The sequence below is a fragment of the Sinohyriopsis cumingii genome, chromosome 4, assembly GCF_028554795.1.
Source record: "Sinohyriopsis cumingii isolate HCF-2022 chromosome 4, ASM2855479v2, whole genome shotgun sequence".
Taxonomy (NCBI): Eukaryota; Metazoa; Mollusca; class Bivalvia; order Unionida; family Unionidae; genus Sinohyriopsis; species Sinohyriopsis cumingii.
The window spans coordinates 63,316,413-63,333,780 of record NC_142964.1 but is presented as its reverse complement, the minus strand read 5'-3'; the positions used below and the strand labels follow the sequence as shown (position 1 = coordinate 63,333,780).

Here is a 17,368-nt window from a genome sequence, read left to right as displayed (position 1 = left end):
ACATGTTACATTTGTGGCAATGTTGATTTTATTTGCATGCCAGTTCAATGAGAAATCAACAGTGAGATCAAATTCAAGTTGACATTCCTGTTTGCCTCGTTGGTATGATGTTAATTTTTTAAATACAATTAATGAGCACCCATCTCGTGAGAGGGTGGACAGTGGTTGTTCACTATAGAACTGGCCACTGTTAGAGGCCGGGTCAGAGACAACTAAAACCACCCTGTACAATTGTGACGTATTCTACGTGTGACACAGTCAGATTTGTGATATTTATTCAATATGGTCATCGCTGGTCCAGATGTTTTTTTGATAAATATTGTGCTTGTGCACTGTGAACCATTTATGCATAGCTGAGACATCACTGTGATGGTGCCACATCACTGCCCATGGATTTTAATGCAGTGTTGACCTCACTCACTGGTACATGTTTGATGCTGTTGAGGACAAGAACTTAGGTCTCTTAAGATTACATGATTTTCTGCATCACCATAATGATAAATAATTTTACTAGCATTTTGGGAACCATACATATCTCATCCCAGATAATACAGCTCTAGCACTTGCTTGTTACAGTTCTTCTAAGATACATCGGTAGCAATTAATAAGATCTTCCAGGTCCAATACCTTCTGTTGAAATCCATCCGGATACTTTTCACCAGTCAATCTGTGATACTCACGAAGTGCACAACTAGCCATACATAATGAGCATCGTTAAACAATGGTATCAAAGTGATTGCCATAGTTGTGTCTGGCATATTCCCTTTCTTGTTGTTGGAGAGTGTCGATGACCGTTCAACCCCTTCTTCAAGACAAGTTGGAAGTGGCATCAATCAGTTGAATTTAACATGCTCAATGAAGCAAGACCTCATTGCCACTGCTACATAGTCAAAATCGTCCACCAACATGACCATTATGTATTTGTAATACTCATACATGGTTGTCATTATAAAGGTACTAATTGATATATCTAAGTTAGAAACTCCAGATTGATCCACAGGCTTATTTTGGTGGACTTGTACCAGAGTTTGCATTGTGCCTGCCCCATATTATTGGTACAGAACAGGACTACTACCCTTACAAACATGATCAGCATGTATCCAGCAGTATTTATTCACACATTGCTTCCTCGGTCACATTTTCCCCCATGAGAAGCCATGCACATCCAATCATATGCAATAATATTGTAACTTTTCAATTAATTATTTGTTATTGACATGTTTTTTTTTCCCCATCAGGAAATGTCTGCGTGCGCATTTGAATACTTGTGTGATCATAGAATCCCTCAGATCAGCCCACACTTGCATATTTGAACACTGTAGCAGCGCAATCTATGAAAATGACCACACATAACCAATTGTCACTTGGAAACCCACTGGGTGGCTGCAAAAGGTCCTGTCACCCTCTCAGCTGAAGCATGCGATATCGCATTTGTTGTTGTTCTCATGTATATATTTTCATTGTCCACGTGAGAGGGATAATTGATTGAAACCCACTAACAGGCATCATTGCTCATTCAGAAAAGCTATATTTAATCCAGATACATCACGTAACTATTTGGGAGAGCCAGGTTGTGTCCATCCACGAGCAGATGGTTAGCACGAGTGTAAAAGTGACTGTAAAGTGTCGAATTTTAAATTGTGTTGAACCTTAAAGTTGAACACATTAAGCATTAAAATTTTATCACATTTAAGCCAGAAAAGTCTTTGTGAAGGGTCACTTCGACCTTTCTTCTTTTCTCCCCCCCCCCCGTGTCAGTGTTAAAACTTGAAAGGCTAGCATTTATGACCCATTGAGATTTGACCAGGGCTTTGTGATGCTGTCCTGAGAAAGTAAACATTTGAGCTACCAACCATAACTACTTGATAGGAACCCATGTAAAATTATCATTTTCTGGTTGTGTCATTGACAGAAATCAGACATTGTTTGCATGTGAAAACATGTCATTGACAGAAATACCTTTTCATGACAGTTATAAATAAAAGCCTCAATCAGCAGTTAACGAGTTTCCAAAAACTTTCTCAATCACTCGTATATTCATAGGGATAGATTCCTTCACACATAATAAACTTAAACCTTTCATGTTCAGCACCACTGTATCAATGAGTGATTGTAAATCGGTCATCACTGGTGGCTTCTGCCACAAGGTTGTTGGTATTTGCTGGAATTGAGTAACTGCAGTAAGACAATGAACTGCAGCTGGCCCAGTTGAACATCATATTATTTTTCATATTATTTGAAATTACACTTATTATATCATTTGATGTTGCCATGATCCCTTGATCAGGTAGCCATCATACCTGCACAGGTTATCAAGGAGAATTGGGATTTATGTTTTCCTTGAATAAATTTGCAACTGAAGGTTACATGCACTGTACATAACTCATGTATTATTTCATCAGTAAAGCTCAAAATTCCTTCACCTATCCAACAATGTGTTGGCATTGAAAACTCGTCAATGTTATCATGAGTCATGATATATCTGCTGGCAAGTAGAGTTGTTTTCAAATCCTTTTTGCTGTAACCTCAAACTTTTTAATAAACACTTCAGATGAGTCCTTGCCACAGTGCAACATTGGTGGTTCAGTCACTGCATCTAAGAACAGAGTAGTAAAACCCACAATACTATTTCAGCAGCTTAAGTCGCATTTGATGGAACCTTGAGGGCATCCAAAGGAACATTCAAAGCATGCGTAAATGACATACTTTCATCCTCCATTGCACCACAGTGAATTTCACAAGATCATTACTGGGTTCTGGCATAATCATATGCTGTGGTTTTTCACTAATTCCAACACAGTAAAAGCCATGGTTGTTAAGCAACTGTTGCGTGTTAAATACTGGTAGGAAATGTCAACATAGAAACTTTTTCCCCCTACATTTATTGTGCTGGTACACCATTCAAGAAAGATTTTTTTATCCACACACAATGTTACTGGGCCACTGGGCTGTCCATCTTTTTCATGTTGCTTAATAAGAGTAGATCAATTCTGAACCGTATATACCGCGGTGGATAGTTGAATTGGCTGAAGGCCTTTATTTCAAACAAATACTTAAGCGGTGACATCAGAGGTGAGTCATTCAAAGTTACTGATGTCAGTTACCTGCATAGGAAATTCTGTGTTACCAAACTTGCCAATGTGATATATTTTGGAGCTAAACTGTATGATCGCCTGCAGTATGCAGCGCAGATGAAATAGCTAATACAAAACACTGGTTATCATTGTTTTTCCAATTTATCACTGCTCGCAGTGGAACACACTTTTGTGTTGGAATATAACTCAAACTGCAAAAAGGCCTAAATGGAGTAATATGAAGAGGAACTTCCACGCATCTGGCAAGAGGCCATCCTGAACCTGTTTTATTGTAGTTTTCAACCTTTAAAGAATCTTTACAAAAGCTTTGTCAATTTTATCGTTAATAACTTAATGGTTTAAGATTTCAAAGGGTTCTCTCCAAAATGAGATTTTATTCACATCACCATCTGGTGAATCAGGGGCTAAGTGGCATAATAAATGCCACATGAAGAGTAATACCCCTTTAACAAGGAGGTGTCCATGTGCTGTAATGTTGATATGATCCCTGGATGCATGTACGAGACAAGATGCACAACATCAGTGCCTGGCTTGTATTAGATTGGAATAACTGCCTGATAATTCTGTATATCATGTGTGCTTGTGCAATGTTGGATCTTTGACTCGTTGAACTTGTGCAGCAGCCTTGGTAGCTGTATCAGCTGTACACTGTAGCGACAGTGGTGGTTTTCCTCATCAGCAACCACATGTGTGATTTCAGCCCACTTTGTTCGTGAAAGAATCTTTATATATAATTGCTGTTTCACGAAGCTGCTTTATGGTTGGGTGTGACACCTCTAGACAAGTCCTTATAGTACAAGCCATTGCTGTACCTCTCAGTGGCCTTATTCCATATTCTCGTGCAGATTGTTTAAGTTGATTCACAGTTTGCCCATAACCAGCTGTAGCTGTTCTGGGGGAATTTATCTCACTGCCAGCCATGGCTCATCTATGAGTTCTAATACTACAAATATACCTGCCTTTGTCATACCACTTGTTATCTTTATTCCATGCTCTTGTGCTGATTGCTTAAATCGATGGACAGTTGGCATGCTAATGTATATAAGGAAAATTGTCTGATAGTTAAAATTTACCAAAAAACGTTTTTGGTACTATTATATCATAGTATTAGGATCTGAAAGCAACTGCTTTGGGCCCTCACATTATTTAGGTGATATCGTTATTTGGTTATTCTGTCACATCATCGGTGTGTTTTTTCATGACAACATTGTTGGGTTTGCCCACATTTATGTTGACAAGTCTTTGCTATCTTTCACGATAATACTTGGCAACAGATCCACAAGGTTGGCAAAACAAATAACGTGACTTCACTCCCGTGATTTACAATATTCGATAGGACATGTTTTGTTGCATAGTTCCTATTTTCCAAGACATGCCTTTGCATTATGTTCCTGTGCCACTTATGTTGTTGTTGTTATAGGGTTTAATGCCATTTTTCAGCACAAGATAGGCTATATATGGCAGCCAGTATAAATGGTGAAGGAATAACCAGGAAAACCCCAGGAAAAGATCCACCAACCCATGAGAAGCTACTGGCAAGCTTTCTCATGTACATTGGCTGAGCCTGAGACTCGAACCCACTCAGACAGAGGTGAGATGGCAGTGATCCGTGACGATGAGCACTAAATTAGACCACTCGGCCACATTGGGCCCCCCTAAGCCATTTAACTTCGTATGTGTGTGTGTGTGTGTATATATATATATATATATATATATATATATATATATATATATATATATATATACACACACACACATACATACATACACGTATATATAATATATATGAAGAAACTCAGCCTCTAATTGAATTACTGATTGCTTCATTTGCTTCTTTGTTCACATTTATTTTATGCTTTATATACTGGTATACGAGTAAACACTTCATAATCCCTGATTTTATGACCATGCAATACTTTTTTCTATCAAAGATGATGGTTAATAATAATCAAATAAACAGGTTCATCTTTGCCATCCAAACCAAACAGGCAGGATCTCGACACATAAAATTTCCTCCAAGTTGTCATTGGGATAAATTACTCCTTATCTTCCAGAATATTTTACTTCAACTTGTACACCATTCATTTTACGATTGTATCCCAAAAAAAACAAATGTTTTGTATCACATATATATTCTCTACAGAATGCATTCATTCATGCTCAGATATATCTTTAGCACAGATTCTACTTAAGATGGGATCAGCCCAGAATACACTCTGAGGCTGGCATTAGCCAAGCATATTTTCTGCTTAATTGGGGATCAGCCCAGAGAAAGAATTCTAATGCTGAGATCAGCCTAGTTGAGTTTGTACTAGATCTGGGATCATATGTAATGTACACTCTTATGCTGGGATCAGCCTATTTGTTTGTACTTTGATCTGGGATCATATGTAATGTACACTCTTATGCTGGGATCAGCCTAGCACAGATTGGGAATCATTAATCACATGCAGTTTTTCATTCAGATTCTAGCTCCCCCCCAATGAGAGAGTCAAAAATATTTGTATTCAGGTAGTGAAGTTATTGTATTTATACATTGTGAAATAGAGACAGAGAATACAATATACTCATGTAACCTTTATTTTTATAAGTCTATATGTTTATTGTGTATAAATTGGGACTCTTTGAAGAATTGATATGAAGCATTCAGACTAGATTAGTGATTATTATTTTCTTTGACTTTAAAAATACACCATTTATCCAATTGTTTAATTCCTGCATTAATTGTAAATGTGAATTCTTTCACAGTACTATACGTGTCAAACTGTGTGGTTTCTAATGGCATTATATAATAACCTATTGCAACTCTAATTGTTGTTGTTGTTGTTGTAAGGTTTAACGCCATTTTTCAGCACACGATAGACTATACATGGTGGCCAATATTAATGGTGGAGGAAGAACCCAGGAAAAACCCTGGAAAAAACCACTGGCCCACGAGAAGCTACTGGCAAGCTTTCTCACATACCCACAATGGCTGAATCCGAGACTCAAACCCATGCAGACATAGGTGAGATGGCAGTGATCCGTAACGGAGAGCGCTTTAGACCACTCGGGGCCCTTGCAACTCTAATAGTGAATCAATTACATGTTGTCAGCTAATATCGATCTTTTGGTGTTCTCACATTACTGCATTTCCCAACCAATGACGTAGGCTTCAAAAGCAAAGCTTCCACACTTGGGCTACAATCACAGATGCACATGTGTGCAAAAGATTTCCAGTGAGAAAATGTTATGGGGTTTTCAGCTTGAAAAACCGAAATTGTTCAGATGTTCTCAAATTCCATTTTCCATACTACTACTGGTCATAGGCCACAAGATGGTCTTTTGTCTGTCTGTTAGTACAAGTTCATTATTGCCACTCCTCCCAAAATTACTTGGAGGACTGTTATTATACTGCACACACATTCATCCCAAGGTCTAGTAGGTCCTATTTGGTGTTGCTTTTAAATAAAAATATGGCCACCAAAGCAGCCATATTCAAACTTGTGACCCCTACTCCTCCTAAATGGAAGATCATATCAAAATGGGGTTTTGTCCTCAATAAAAATGGTGCTGATTTGACATCCAATATGGCCACCATGGCAGATATCTTGAAAATACAGCAGAACCAGTCTTGAAAGACCACCTCTTCTGCTACAAATTAACAGTCTTTCAAGACAGGTGGTCTCTCATAACAGGTCATAACACTTTATAATCAATAAATATAGCCATGGAGATTCTCTCAAAACAGGTGGTTTATCATAGCAGTGGTCTCTTAAGACAGGTTCTACTGTATTGTTATTGTTATTCTTCCTAATGGATGGTCAGATCAGCATGGGGTTTTCACTAAAAGACTTATCGCATTTAGTTGGTCTTGAATAAAAATGGTGCAGATCCGACATCCAGTATGGCCATCATGGCAGCCATCTTGAAAATCTTGTCATAACTTGTGAACAGACAGCCATATTTATGTGCGGTGTTCACCAAAAATTTCTTTTAGTCCCATTAAATGAAGATGGTACTGAACTTACATCCAATGCAGCTACCACACATGGGCCATCTAGAAAATGTTATCACTACATGTACTACTTCTGAGTGGATGGTCATATCAACACAGGTTTCCTCTGAAAGACCTCTTATGATGCCTGGTGTCTGGTTGGGAAATAAACACAAAAATGGTGCTGATCTGACATCCAATATAATCACCAGGTAGCCACCTTGAAAATCTTGTAATTGCAACTCCTCCTAAAAAGAAAGCCATATCGACGTGGGTTGTTACCAAATGATGTATGATGTCCAGTTGGTCTTAAATCAATGGAGCCAATCTGATATCCAATATGGCCACCACATAGTGGCCATCTTGAAAATCTTGTTATCCCTGCTCCTCTTGAATGGATTGTCATATCAACATGAGGTTTTCAACACAAGACTTCTTATAGTGTCTAGATGGTTCTAAAAAAAATATAAATTGTGCTGATCTCACATTTAATATGGCCACCACAGCAGCCATCTTAAAAATTTTGTTATTCCCAAAAACTTGTGTTGTCTAAATGAAGTTGGCGTCAATTTGAGGCCCAATAAAGCCTCCACAGTGACCATTTTGAAAATCTTCCAATAACTACTCCTTTTGAAGTACAGATCTATGAGTTATCATTACTCCTTGTCCTGGTGTTTTCACCAGAAGACTTCTTATGATGTCTAGTTAGTCTTAAATGAAATGGTGCCAATCTGATGTCTGATATGGCTGCCAGTGGCCAGCTCAAAAATCCTATCACTACTCCTGAAGGAAAGGTCATTATATCACCATGGGGTTTTTGCTCAAAGACTTCTTGTACAGTTGTGATGATCTTATATTAAAATGGTGCTGATCTGATGTCCAATATGTGGCCTTGAAAATGTTGTTTTTTTCTGCTCCTCATAAATGAAGATTCATTTTGATATGGGGTTTTCACCATAAGACTTCTTATGATGTCTAGTTATGGGGTTTTCATCAGAAGAGTTCTTATGGTGTCTAGCTGGTCCTACATGAAACTGACTATCCCTGAATATGGCCACCTGCTATCCTGAACATATTGTTATCTCTACTCCTTCCAAATGGATGACTATATCAACATGAGGTTTTCACCAACAGACTGCTTATGATACCTGGTTGGTGCTAACTGAAAATGGTGCCAGTCAAATATCCAATATGGCTGCCATGATGGCTGTCTTGACATCCTGAATAGATGATCATTATGACATGGGGTTTTCACCAAACACATCTGACGATATCTACTATGCCCCACCTAAAAATGGTGCTAATCTGACATCCAATATGTCCACCACAGCAGCTAATTTAAAAATCTTGTTACTGTTAAAGAATATCAGAGATGGTTTAAACACTCAGCAGTTATAAGAAAAAAAATGGTCTTATCTTGAATTCCTGGAAATTCTTTTTGCCCAGTAAAGCTTCAGTCCCTTTAAGGGGCTCTTGTTCAAATTCAATGACTACATAATACTTTCTTGCAATAAAGTCTTCAACATCAAAAATATTAATGTTAATTGAGGTTCATGCTAAATTTTAAAAAAAATGTTATGCTAATGAAAATAGTGTAAAAAAATATTAGAGTTCAAATTTTTAGAAATTTTCACTCAGTTAAATCTTTGTAAATAAACAAACAACAATTGAGTAACATTTTATTTAAAAAAGCTAGATTTTCTACTTCAAAATTAAACTCCATCTTAATTTACAATACATAATAAGCCAAATTCATGAGGCAAATATATTTCTAGAGGCAAATACATTGAAGATATTGCACAAATCTATATATCAGTGACAGAATAAAAAAATGTCAGTGTGTTGATAGAGACTATATGTGTCCATGGCTTCATCTGCCCATCAAATTCATTCTGACTGTGTAAATATTTGAAGGACCCGTTATTAAAGTCCTTGTACAATCTGGCAACTCTACCACAGTCTGATCTATTTATAAAAAGGTCTCCAGAAGTTAGTAAATTCATTAATGACTTTGGATCCAAAATGCTATACAACAGTGGATCTAAAATGCTATACAACAGTGGATCTGCATCATCTGTAGACCCTGAAAGGCCAGTATTTGGTCAAATGCAGTTAAGTGTTTTTCAGAAGATGACATTTACAAGTATTTATAAACTGGAAATGGAAATGGCACCCACATTTTGAAGGCAAATTGGCATAATTTGTATAAATTTAAAGACACTAATTTGTTGGTGGAGAAAGAACCCTGGAAAATCCTGAGAAGAACCACCGACCCACGAGAAGCTAGTTTGGTCCATTTCTGTTCAATGGTTTTTGAGAGGAATCTGTCTATTTTTATTAAGAATGACCAAACTGGATTTAAACTGGTAATGGTTTTTGATACATAAAAAAAATACCAAATGTTGATAAACATACAAGGTATAACATACTTCACACAGGGATATCTGGTCCTGGTGAGGTAAAAATGCCTATACACATTTAGTTCATTGCACCCAATGAGACTGCAATCATGTTAATTTGTCTTATTTGACTTTCAAATCTGGTTTTTCAGTTCCACTTTTATAAACAAGGGAAGAATTCGATCCAGCAGAGTATCATATCTATTTGCTAACAAACCTAACAGACCCAGATCTGCCATCGCATAATGTGTCTGCAGATCTGGGTCTATGCAGTTTATTAGGAGTGATCAGAGAACAAACAACACGGACATCGATCTGCCAGTGCATTATACAGCAGCAGATCAGGATCTATGTTGCTTGCAGTTGGATCGACTTGTAAATGAGTATGTATGAGTACCTCATGCAACTTCTACAGAGATGGAGACCTAAAACTATGGATAGGGAGAATTTCTGTACATGTATAACAGTCTCAGAATCAGGACATCCTCTAGTAGTGACACTGACTGATGATATAAATGAGAAAAGCATGGATATAATGATGTTTGCATTAAACTTTTCATAATGTTCTAAAATTCATATCTTAACAAGTTTAATGAATACAAAAAGTGCATCTATATGATGAATATTTACTGTATTCACCCGCCTATAAGTCATTTCCAAATGCAAACAACAAAGATCGTGATCTGCCATAGTATAATGCACCTGCAGATCAGGGTCTATGTTGTTTGTTCTATTAATTACACCTTACAAAATGCTCAGACACTGGTCTGCCAGCACGTTTTGTGATGGCAGATTTGGGTCTGTGCAGTTTGCAGTTGGACTCAGCCTATAAGACAGTAAGGATGGTACGGCTATACCTTCAAAGACAAATAAACTCTTTAAAACTCTTTGTCCACATTCAGATGAATTGTGGTAATAATAAGAATGGTACTTTAAAACATACCTTGGATTAATAGATTAAATCTGTGCATCAAACCTTAATGCACATTTTTTGTTGTTTAAATGATAGAATCAGTTACAAAAATGAATCTGGTACAAATGTTTTTTCATGAACATAAGCAGAAGGTAAATTATAAAATTTAGAAAAGGAAATAATACACAAAAGGATCAAATATTCATTCATATTGGAGTAAATTGATTACCATGTTCTGAACAGGTACATATTATATTTATTTTCATAATGACAACAATAACAAAGTCATTTTAACAATAAATTACAAGTTATGACCATCCATGTATCTAGTCAACCTCCTTTTTAACAAACTTAGAAATTTTCTGAAAATGTTACCTTCATTTCCACAACAAACCTTTAATATGCTGAAATATCAACTGCTGCTCCAACAACAAACAAATAAATAATGGACAGAAAATTGGGTCCCATGAACAAGTTACCTGACGAACAATCATCTGAGTAATACTCTGGTTACTTATGCACACTGGTGTAATCGCATTCAATTTATGTTACCACAGATTAGTTAGGAGCTACATACTTTTCACTGTTTGCATTTACTGTGCTGCTTTGCATGAACAACAATTTTCTCCATCTACAGTTGACATTCTGAGTGAGTTTGTTTGCTGTTTTATTTTTGTATGATCCAAGACAAATTTAGAAAGGTTCATATAATGTTATCCTTTTCTGTCAATCACAACATGGTTAAAAGTTTTATGCTGAGTCCGTATCTCAGTACTCGGATGCTGCATGTCCCAGAGTCATGTAGCTTTGCATGAGTTTAGTAAGTACCATATGTATCATTATAAAGTAGGTAATTCTGATCTAATCTTAATGCTTCAAAAATGTTCTGGTAGTTCAGTTTTTGTTTTTGGGTAAATGTCTCAGGCATTTTAAGTCCCAGCACCATGTAAATTTTATTGTAGATGTGTTCTAGTGGGTACCATACAATACCACCAAAAGCAGAGTAGGTTACTATGTCCTCATTTTCATGCAGCAGTGGCTTCTGATTAGGTTTTGAGCTTAGGTTGATTAATTGGGCAGGGCAAGTTCCAGAACCTTGCAACTTTTCATGTGGATATGTCTCAGTAAGTGACACACATAACAACCAAAAGTAAGCCACTGTGACTTAAATTTCATTCTTCAGCGACTTTTTGGTTTAGTTTTATGCTTCCACAAATTTCTTATCCATTATGTGTGGTATATGCAAGCAACTTGTAGATACATTTTTTTTTCTGTAATAAATAAATATGGCAATTTCAAAGCAAAACTTGAAATTCTTGTGTTAACTCATGTCAGAGACCATACAAAAAGATAATATTTACTTGCCTGAATGAAAACATTAAGAATTATCACACTCAGTTACATACTTACCACATCAACTTGGCAAATTTTTTTTATCTTTCTAGATAGGTAATCAAATTATTGTGATAAATTCTGAGTCTCAAACGTTCATTACAAAAATGTAACACAAATATTAGTACAGTGTAATCCAGAGTCCCTCTCCAGATGTGACTGCATTACGTGTCCAAGCAGCTTGTTAATGTACATGCGAGTCAAGGCATCACATGACATAAAGCTCTTTTTTCAAACATAGCGGATTCTAGAGCAAGGATGGGAGGGATTTGTACACACATCTTTATCGTAGATATGAACCAAGACATGAAATTTTGAAATCTTCACACGAGCTGCTTTAAGTAATTGTTCTTTACATCTCATGATTCAGTTTAGGTAACTTTTTCACGATCATCTGATTGCATGGTCATAAAAGGTATGGCATGGTAGTCGTGTCCATGATTACCTTTTTAGTTTTATTTTGAATCTGTGTGTATGGCATGAACACAATTTTTAGTTTTAGCTTAAATTCATATAGGATGTAAGCACAATAATGTTTATATGGTGCTGATTCAAAGTAAAGTAAACAAAATGAAGTACAGCAAGATAAAAAATAAAAGGTAAACATGTTAAAATTCTGTAAAATGTATATAAAATAAAAAAGCAAAAACATATAAGATCCTAACAATATTGCATCTAATTTTAAAAAAATTCACTGCATTTTCCAAAATGTTTAAGATTTTTTAAGGTCTACATCATTGTAAAGTTCCATAATTGAGTTTGCATCAAAAGTTACTGTTTCACAGGGTGGAGGTCAACAAGAACAGTGAACACAGGTAGTGTATGCACCCTGGTCATGGTTCACCCTTCTGGAGGTATACATGCTCAATGTGTGATTGTGACAATAACACATCATCTCTGTTATTTGTTCTATATGATGGTACCACTGCACAATAAGTTTGATATTCTGAATCTTAACTGTGGATGTTGTTTTCCACATATTTTGCCAAGTATGAAGAACATGATTTATATGAACAATTGAAGTCAGTACCATATACACTCACTTACAAGTTGAGTCCAACAGCAGACAACATAAACCTTGATCTGCCATTACATTTCAGCGGATGATAACATTTTAGAAGAACTAAGTGAGCACAAAACAGATCCTTATTTATTGTGATTTATGTATTGTTATCAAATTGTAAGTACTGGAATGTAATTTAGTTTCTGATTGGTCTTCTGTAAGAGTTAGTACTGGACTGTGCTAATTGGGATTGGGCAATTGATTCGGTTAGTAGTATTTAGAACTACTCGTCTACTGTCTCCCCATCTGCTGAAATACACAACTGCTTGAACTATCTGGAAAATTACAATTAAAATTAGTCCTATTGTTTTTATTTTTGTTTTTTTTTTATTTAATGATGAACTCTGTGGCCAATCTGAGTTCTATTTATGCCAAGGCTAGTAGATGGTGGTAAGAGATTAAAGCATAGTAGTTCCTTTGCTTCAAGCATTAAGTTATATTTATGCAGATTTGCCATGGCTAGTAGATGGTGGTAGGAGATTAAAGATTCCTTTGCTTCAAGCATTAAGTTGTATTTTTGAATACATTGCTATTTTCTTGTGGACTTAAGTGAACGACTAGAAAACATTGATTTTCATTTATTAAAATACATCTAAAGTGTGATGACTGTTGTGTAACTTAAAAGATAGACTGTGATGATATGTGTTGGTATGGCAGCTTAGGTTTGGATTTTCAGTTTGTCTTAGAATACTGAATGAAATACTTTTACATGTTTTCAGACAAAATGACTTTTTGTTGTCCAAAGATGTGCCAAAAAATATGGTAATGAAATTCAGGAAAATGCAGTTTCTGATATTCCCAATTAGTTTGCTATATCTGAGGCTGACCGATATTGTATCAACATATAAGATGCTGCTGACAACATGTACAACAGAAAATACTGTTTCATCAAGAAATAAAGATATTCTACATAATATACACATTTTGTTTGCAAACATAATGTATCTTTTAGTTGACAAAATAACTAAATATCTTTCCTTAATGGCAATAATCTGGCTCTTGAGATACATAATAAAAAGAAGTCAAATAAAAACAAAATATTTTGCTTTGAAAGTAATTCGTACCTGTTCAATACAATAACAACAATAAAATAAAAACTTAATTTCAGGTCAGACTAATAATAGTACCATGCTGAACCTAGCTCTCCCTGAGAGTAATGATCAGAATTTTTTTTTACTCCAAGCCATAGAGTTCAGAGCACTGGTGTCAATGAGAAAAAATAAAGAGAAAACAAGTTTATAAAATAACTTATAAAAGTCTAAACATTTGTAACAAAATAGGAATGTTGATAAATAGTGAAGACTAACTGAAATATTGTTATAAATGATGTACATGTTCAATATATATATAAATATGCAAAAATTATTTGCTACTATAAACATTAATATTTTATGTATACCAATCATCAACATAATGCTATCACTTAGGGCCATTAACACTAGCCAGTATGAAAAACATGAGGCCCAAGTAGCTTGATATTGCTCACCTAGCATACATTTGTGTAAATGGAAAAGGTGAGAGCAATAGTAACTTTGGTTCAAAGACACCGACTTTAGGGTCCTTTCCTCCTATTTGGTTTAAATTGGTGACACTATTTTAAAAGTTGTTCAACTCTGTTGCAACTTTGAGTAACTTCAGCTGAACTAGATGATGTACTGGCATATTTCATATGAATGCAAAAAAGTTTATGGCAGGACCACGGTCTAGCAGTTATACTGAGAAAGTTTTTCTATGAATTTTTTTGTATGTTTTATATGAGTAAAAATTACTGTCCTGTATGAAGAGTATCATTTGTAGGTTTTCCACCAGGCTGCTTTGGGAGCCACCTGGAAACAATTCTGGCACAGATTGTTATATGGAACATTTGTATCATGTTTAAGAAGCCACTCCACTGTGAGGTGTTCCAACCTGGATAAATTCTTGAATAGCATATTGTGACAACCATTTCTACCAAGTGTGATAAAAAGTGGTTCAGCTATTCTGAAGTATAAACTGAAAATAGGTTTTTCTACCTGGCTGATATAAAAATCACATTGTTTCTTGGGGAACCAACCTGAACATAGTTCTGGTAGCAAATGTCTCTTGAAACATTCCTACCAATATTGATCAAAATTGCTCAACCATTCTGGAGAAGCTGAAATAAGTTTTATGTCTAGTTGCTGTGGAAGTCTCACCATTGCTATGAGGCTGCATTTTACATAAATCTGATAAAGCATAACCTACAAAACATTCCTACCAAGTTTGATAAACAATGACTCAGTCATTCGGGATAATTAGTTAAAAATAGGTTTTTGTTATATGGTTGTCATGGATGCCACACCTTATGTCAGAATAGCCGTCTAACAGAGCATGTTCTGTAAACATTCCAACTAAGTTTGATCAAAACTAGCTCAGCTGTTTAAGAGAAGCTGAAAACAGGTTTTTCACCTGGTTGTTATGGAAGCCACACCATTGCTGGGGAAGCCACCCAGAACATAATTTTGATTGAACATGTCCTAATTGGCTAAGTTGTTCCTAAGAAATTGAAAATATTTTTTTCTTTCATATAGTTGCTATGAAAGTTGCACCACTGCTATGACAGCCACCCCAAATACAATTCCTGATGAGCATTTTTTGAGCATGCTCTAAAAGCATTCTGCAAAGATTTATTCAAATTTGCCCACTAAATTATCTGAGAAGTCTAAAAAGGAAATGGAGATAAATGGATGATATAACACAGATGCATGATGGAGGCAGGGCCATACTATAAGCTCACACTGCTATTTACCTGGTGAGCTAATGGTGCTGTTGTTTACAATATTACCAATAGACATCACAGGCTGTTATTCAAAAAGCTAGTAAAAAAACCAAACTCCATTGTAAAAACCACAACAGGGGTTATTTTGACAGATGTAACATTTAGCAGTCTAGTCTAATACATGGATTTCCAATTATGATAAGTGATATTTAAATGACTGCAAATAGAGCGAGGTTTTTATATTAGTTGGGATGACCAGCATTTTTTTCCATCCAGAGCATGAATATATATAAACTTTCTGAATACCTAAGATTACTCTTGACTACACGGCAGTCTAATGAGGACAAGTAATATGACGTATTTGCACTGAATGAAGAGAAATCAGGAAAAACAAATCTTGCAATTGGGTATGTCCTTAAACTGACATGCCAGTCTGCTCCATTACTAATTTTAAAAGAATTAAAATGGTGTTACAATTAAACAGAGTTGCTAGCTGGGATTAGAAACGACTATCAGTTCTCACTAAACTAATACTGCATTGAGTCAAACATCAGTCAATATTGTGCTGGTTCCTTGTGGCAACTGGTGCAGGGCTTCTACAGGCAAAAGTGAAGAACACTTTGTATACTTTGATCAAGTGGTCACATTTTTAGGAAGAAAACAAAATATCACAGAAAAGCTGTCTGGCACATAAAGTACATGGTCCTTCACCATAATAAGCTAATTAAGCCTAATTATCATCAATTCAAGGTCTTAACAAACGGATATTTTTATTCTTAGACATTAGCAAAAGCAGATAAAATATCATTACAAATCTATATAGACACTTTCTTTGGCCTTTGATGTTTACTTGAATTCAGCAATTATTACATAAAATCTAGCTAGTAGGGGGGTGTACAATTTTGTTCCTTGAGCTGATTTGAAATACTGAAATTTCATGTGCTGTGTAAAAGCACTGTTTAATATGAACTCACCAGGGTCATTTCAGGTGAGCATCAAGCAAATCAAGGTAAGATGGATATGAGAAAATGTGTCATCAAAAATTTTACAATGAATAGCTCCTACAGAAATAATAATAATAATAATGTTAGACCTATTCCAGTCATCATAATTGGGGAAAATTCACTTTGAAATTCTTAAAAAATACTAGCAAAATAATTTAGCACTGTATATAAGCAGAAAAGTTTTGAAAAACACATATTGCAATACAATTAAAGGAAATTATTTTAACCCTCAGGCTTTGCATTTAGATTACAAATCAGCCCTCATGATCAAGTAAGTGTTTAAACTTCTGAAACCATGCCTGAATTCAATAATGTCTTAATATGGTGGTGGACTCCTATCAGTGTCTGTGCAAATCAATCATACGTTGGTTTAAATCCACTCTTGCTGCCACCTCCACCAGGATTAAATGGGGCATCATTTCCTGTTGTTCGCCTGTTTTGTGGAATTGAACCTTCTCCTTGTGTAAGGGCCAAGTACCTTGAGTCATCAGCCTCATCTCCAGTTAATGCAATGTTACGCAAATGTGGCATCTCTGCAAATGGCAAGTACATCTCACCTGAAAGAGCAATATTAAAACGTAAAATACATAGATGTTCATGTTTTTGGCTTACTCTCAGATGGAAGATTGTTATATTTAGGATAGAAAGGAATAGTGCCATATATACTTACTTATAAGTTGAGTCTAACTGCAAACAACACAGACTCTGATTTGCTACTGCATAATGTGCTAGCAGATTATTGTTTATGTTGTTTTTTCAAATTATTACTCCTACCAAAAATGCAAAGAC

General features: G+C 35.7%; 1 protein-coding gene across 2 annotated transcripts in view; it reads right to left on the bottom strand.

Moving 5' to 3' along the window:
- Nucleotides 1-8,737: 8,737 nt before the first annotated feature.
- The window catches only part of LOC149801325 (protein FAM221B-like), a 35,304-nt gene continuing 26,673 nt past the window's right edge, over nt 8,738-17,368 (bottom strand). For both annotated transcript variants that reach the window (XM_089955366.1, XM_089955367.1), the window contains exon 8: nt 8,738-17,136. In XM_089955366.1, coding sequence (XP_089811492.1) covers nt 16,934-17,136 — 203 coding nt within the window. In that variant the 3' untranslated portion in view covers nt 8,738-16,933. The remainder of the gene's footprint in view (nt 17,137-17,368) is intronic.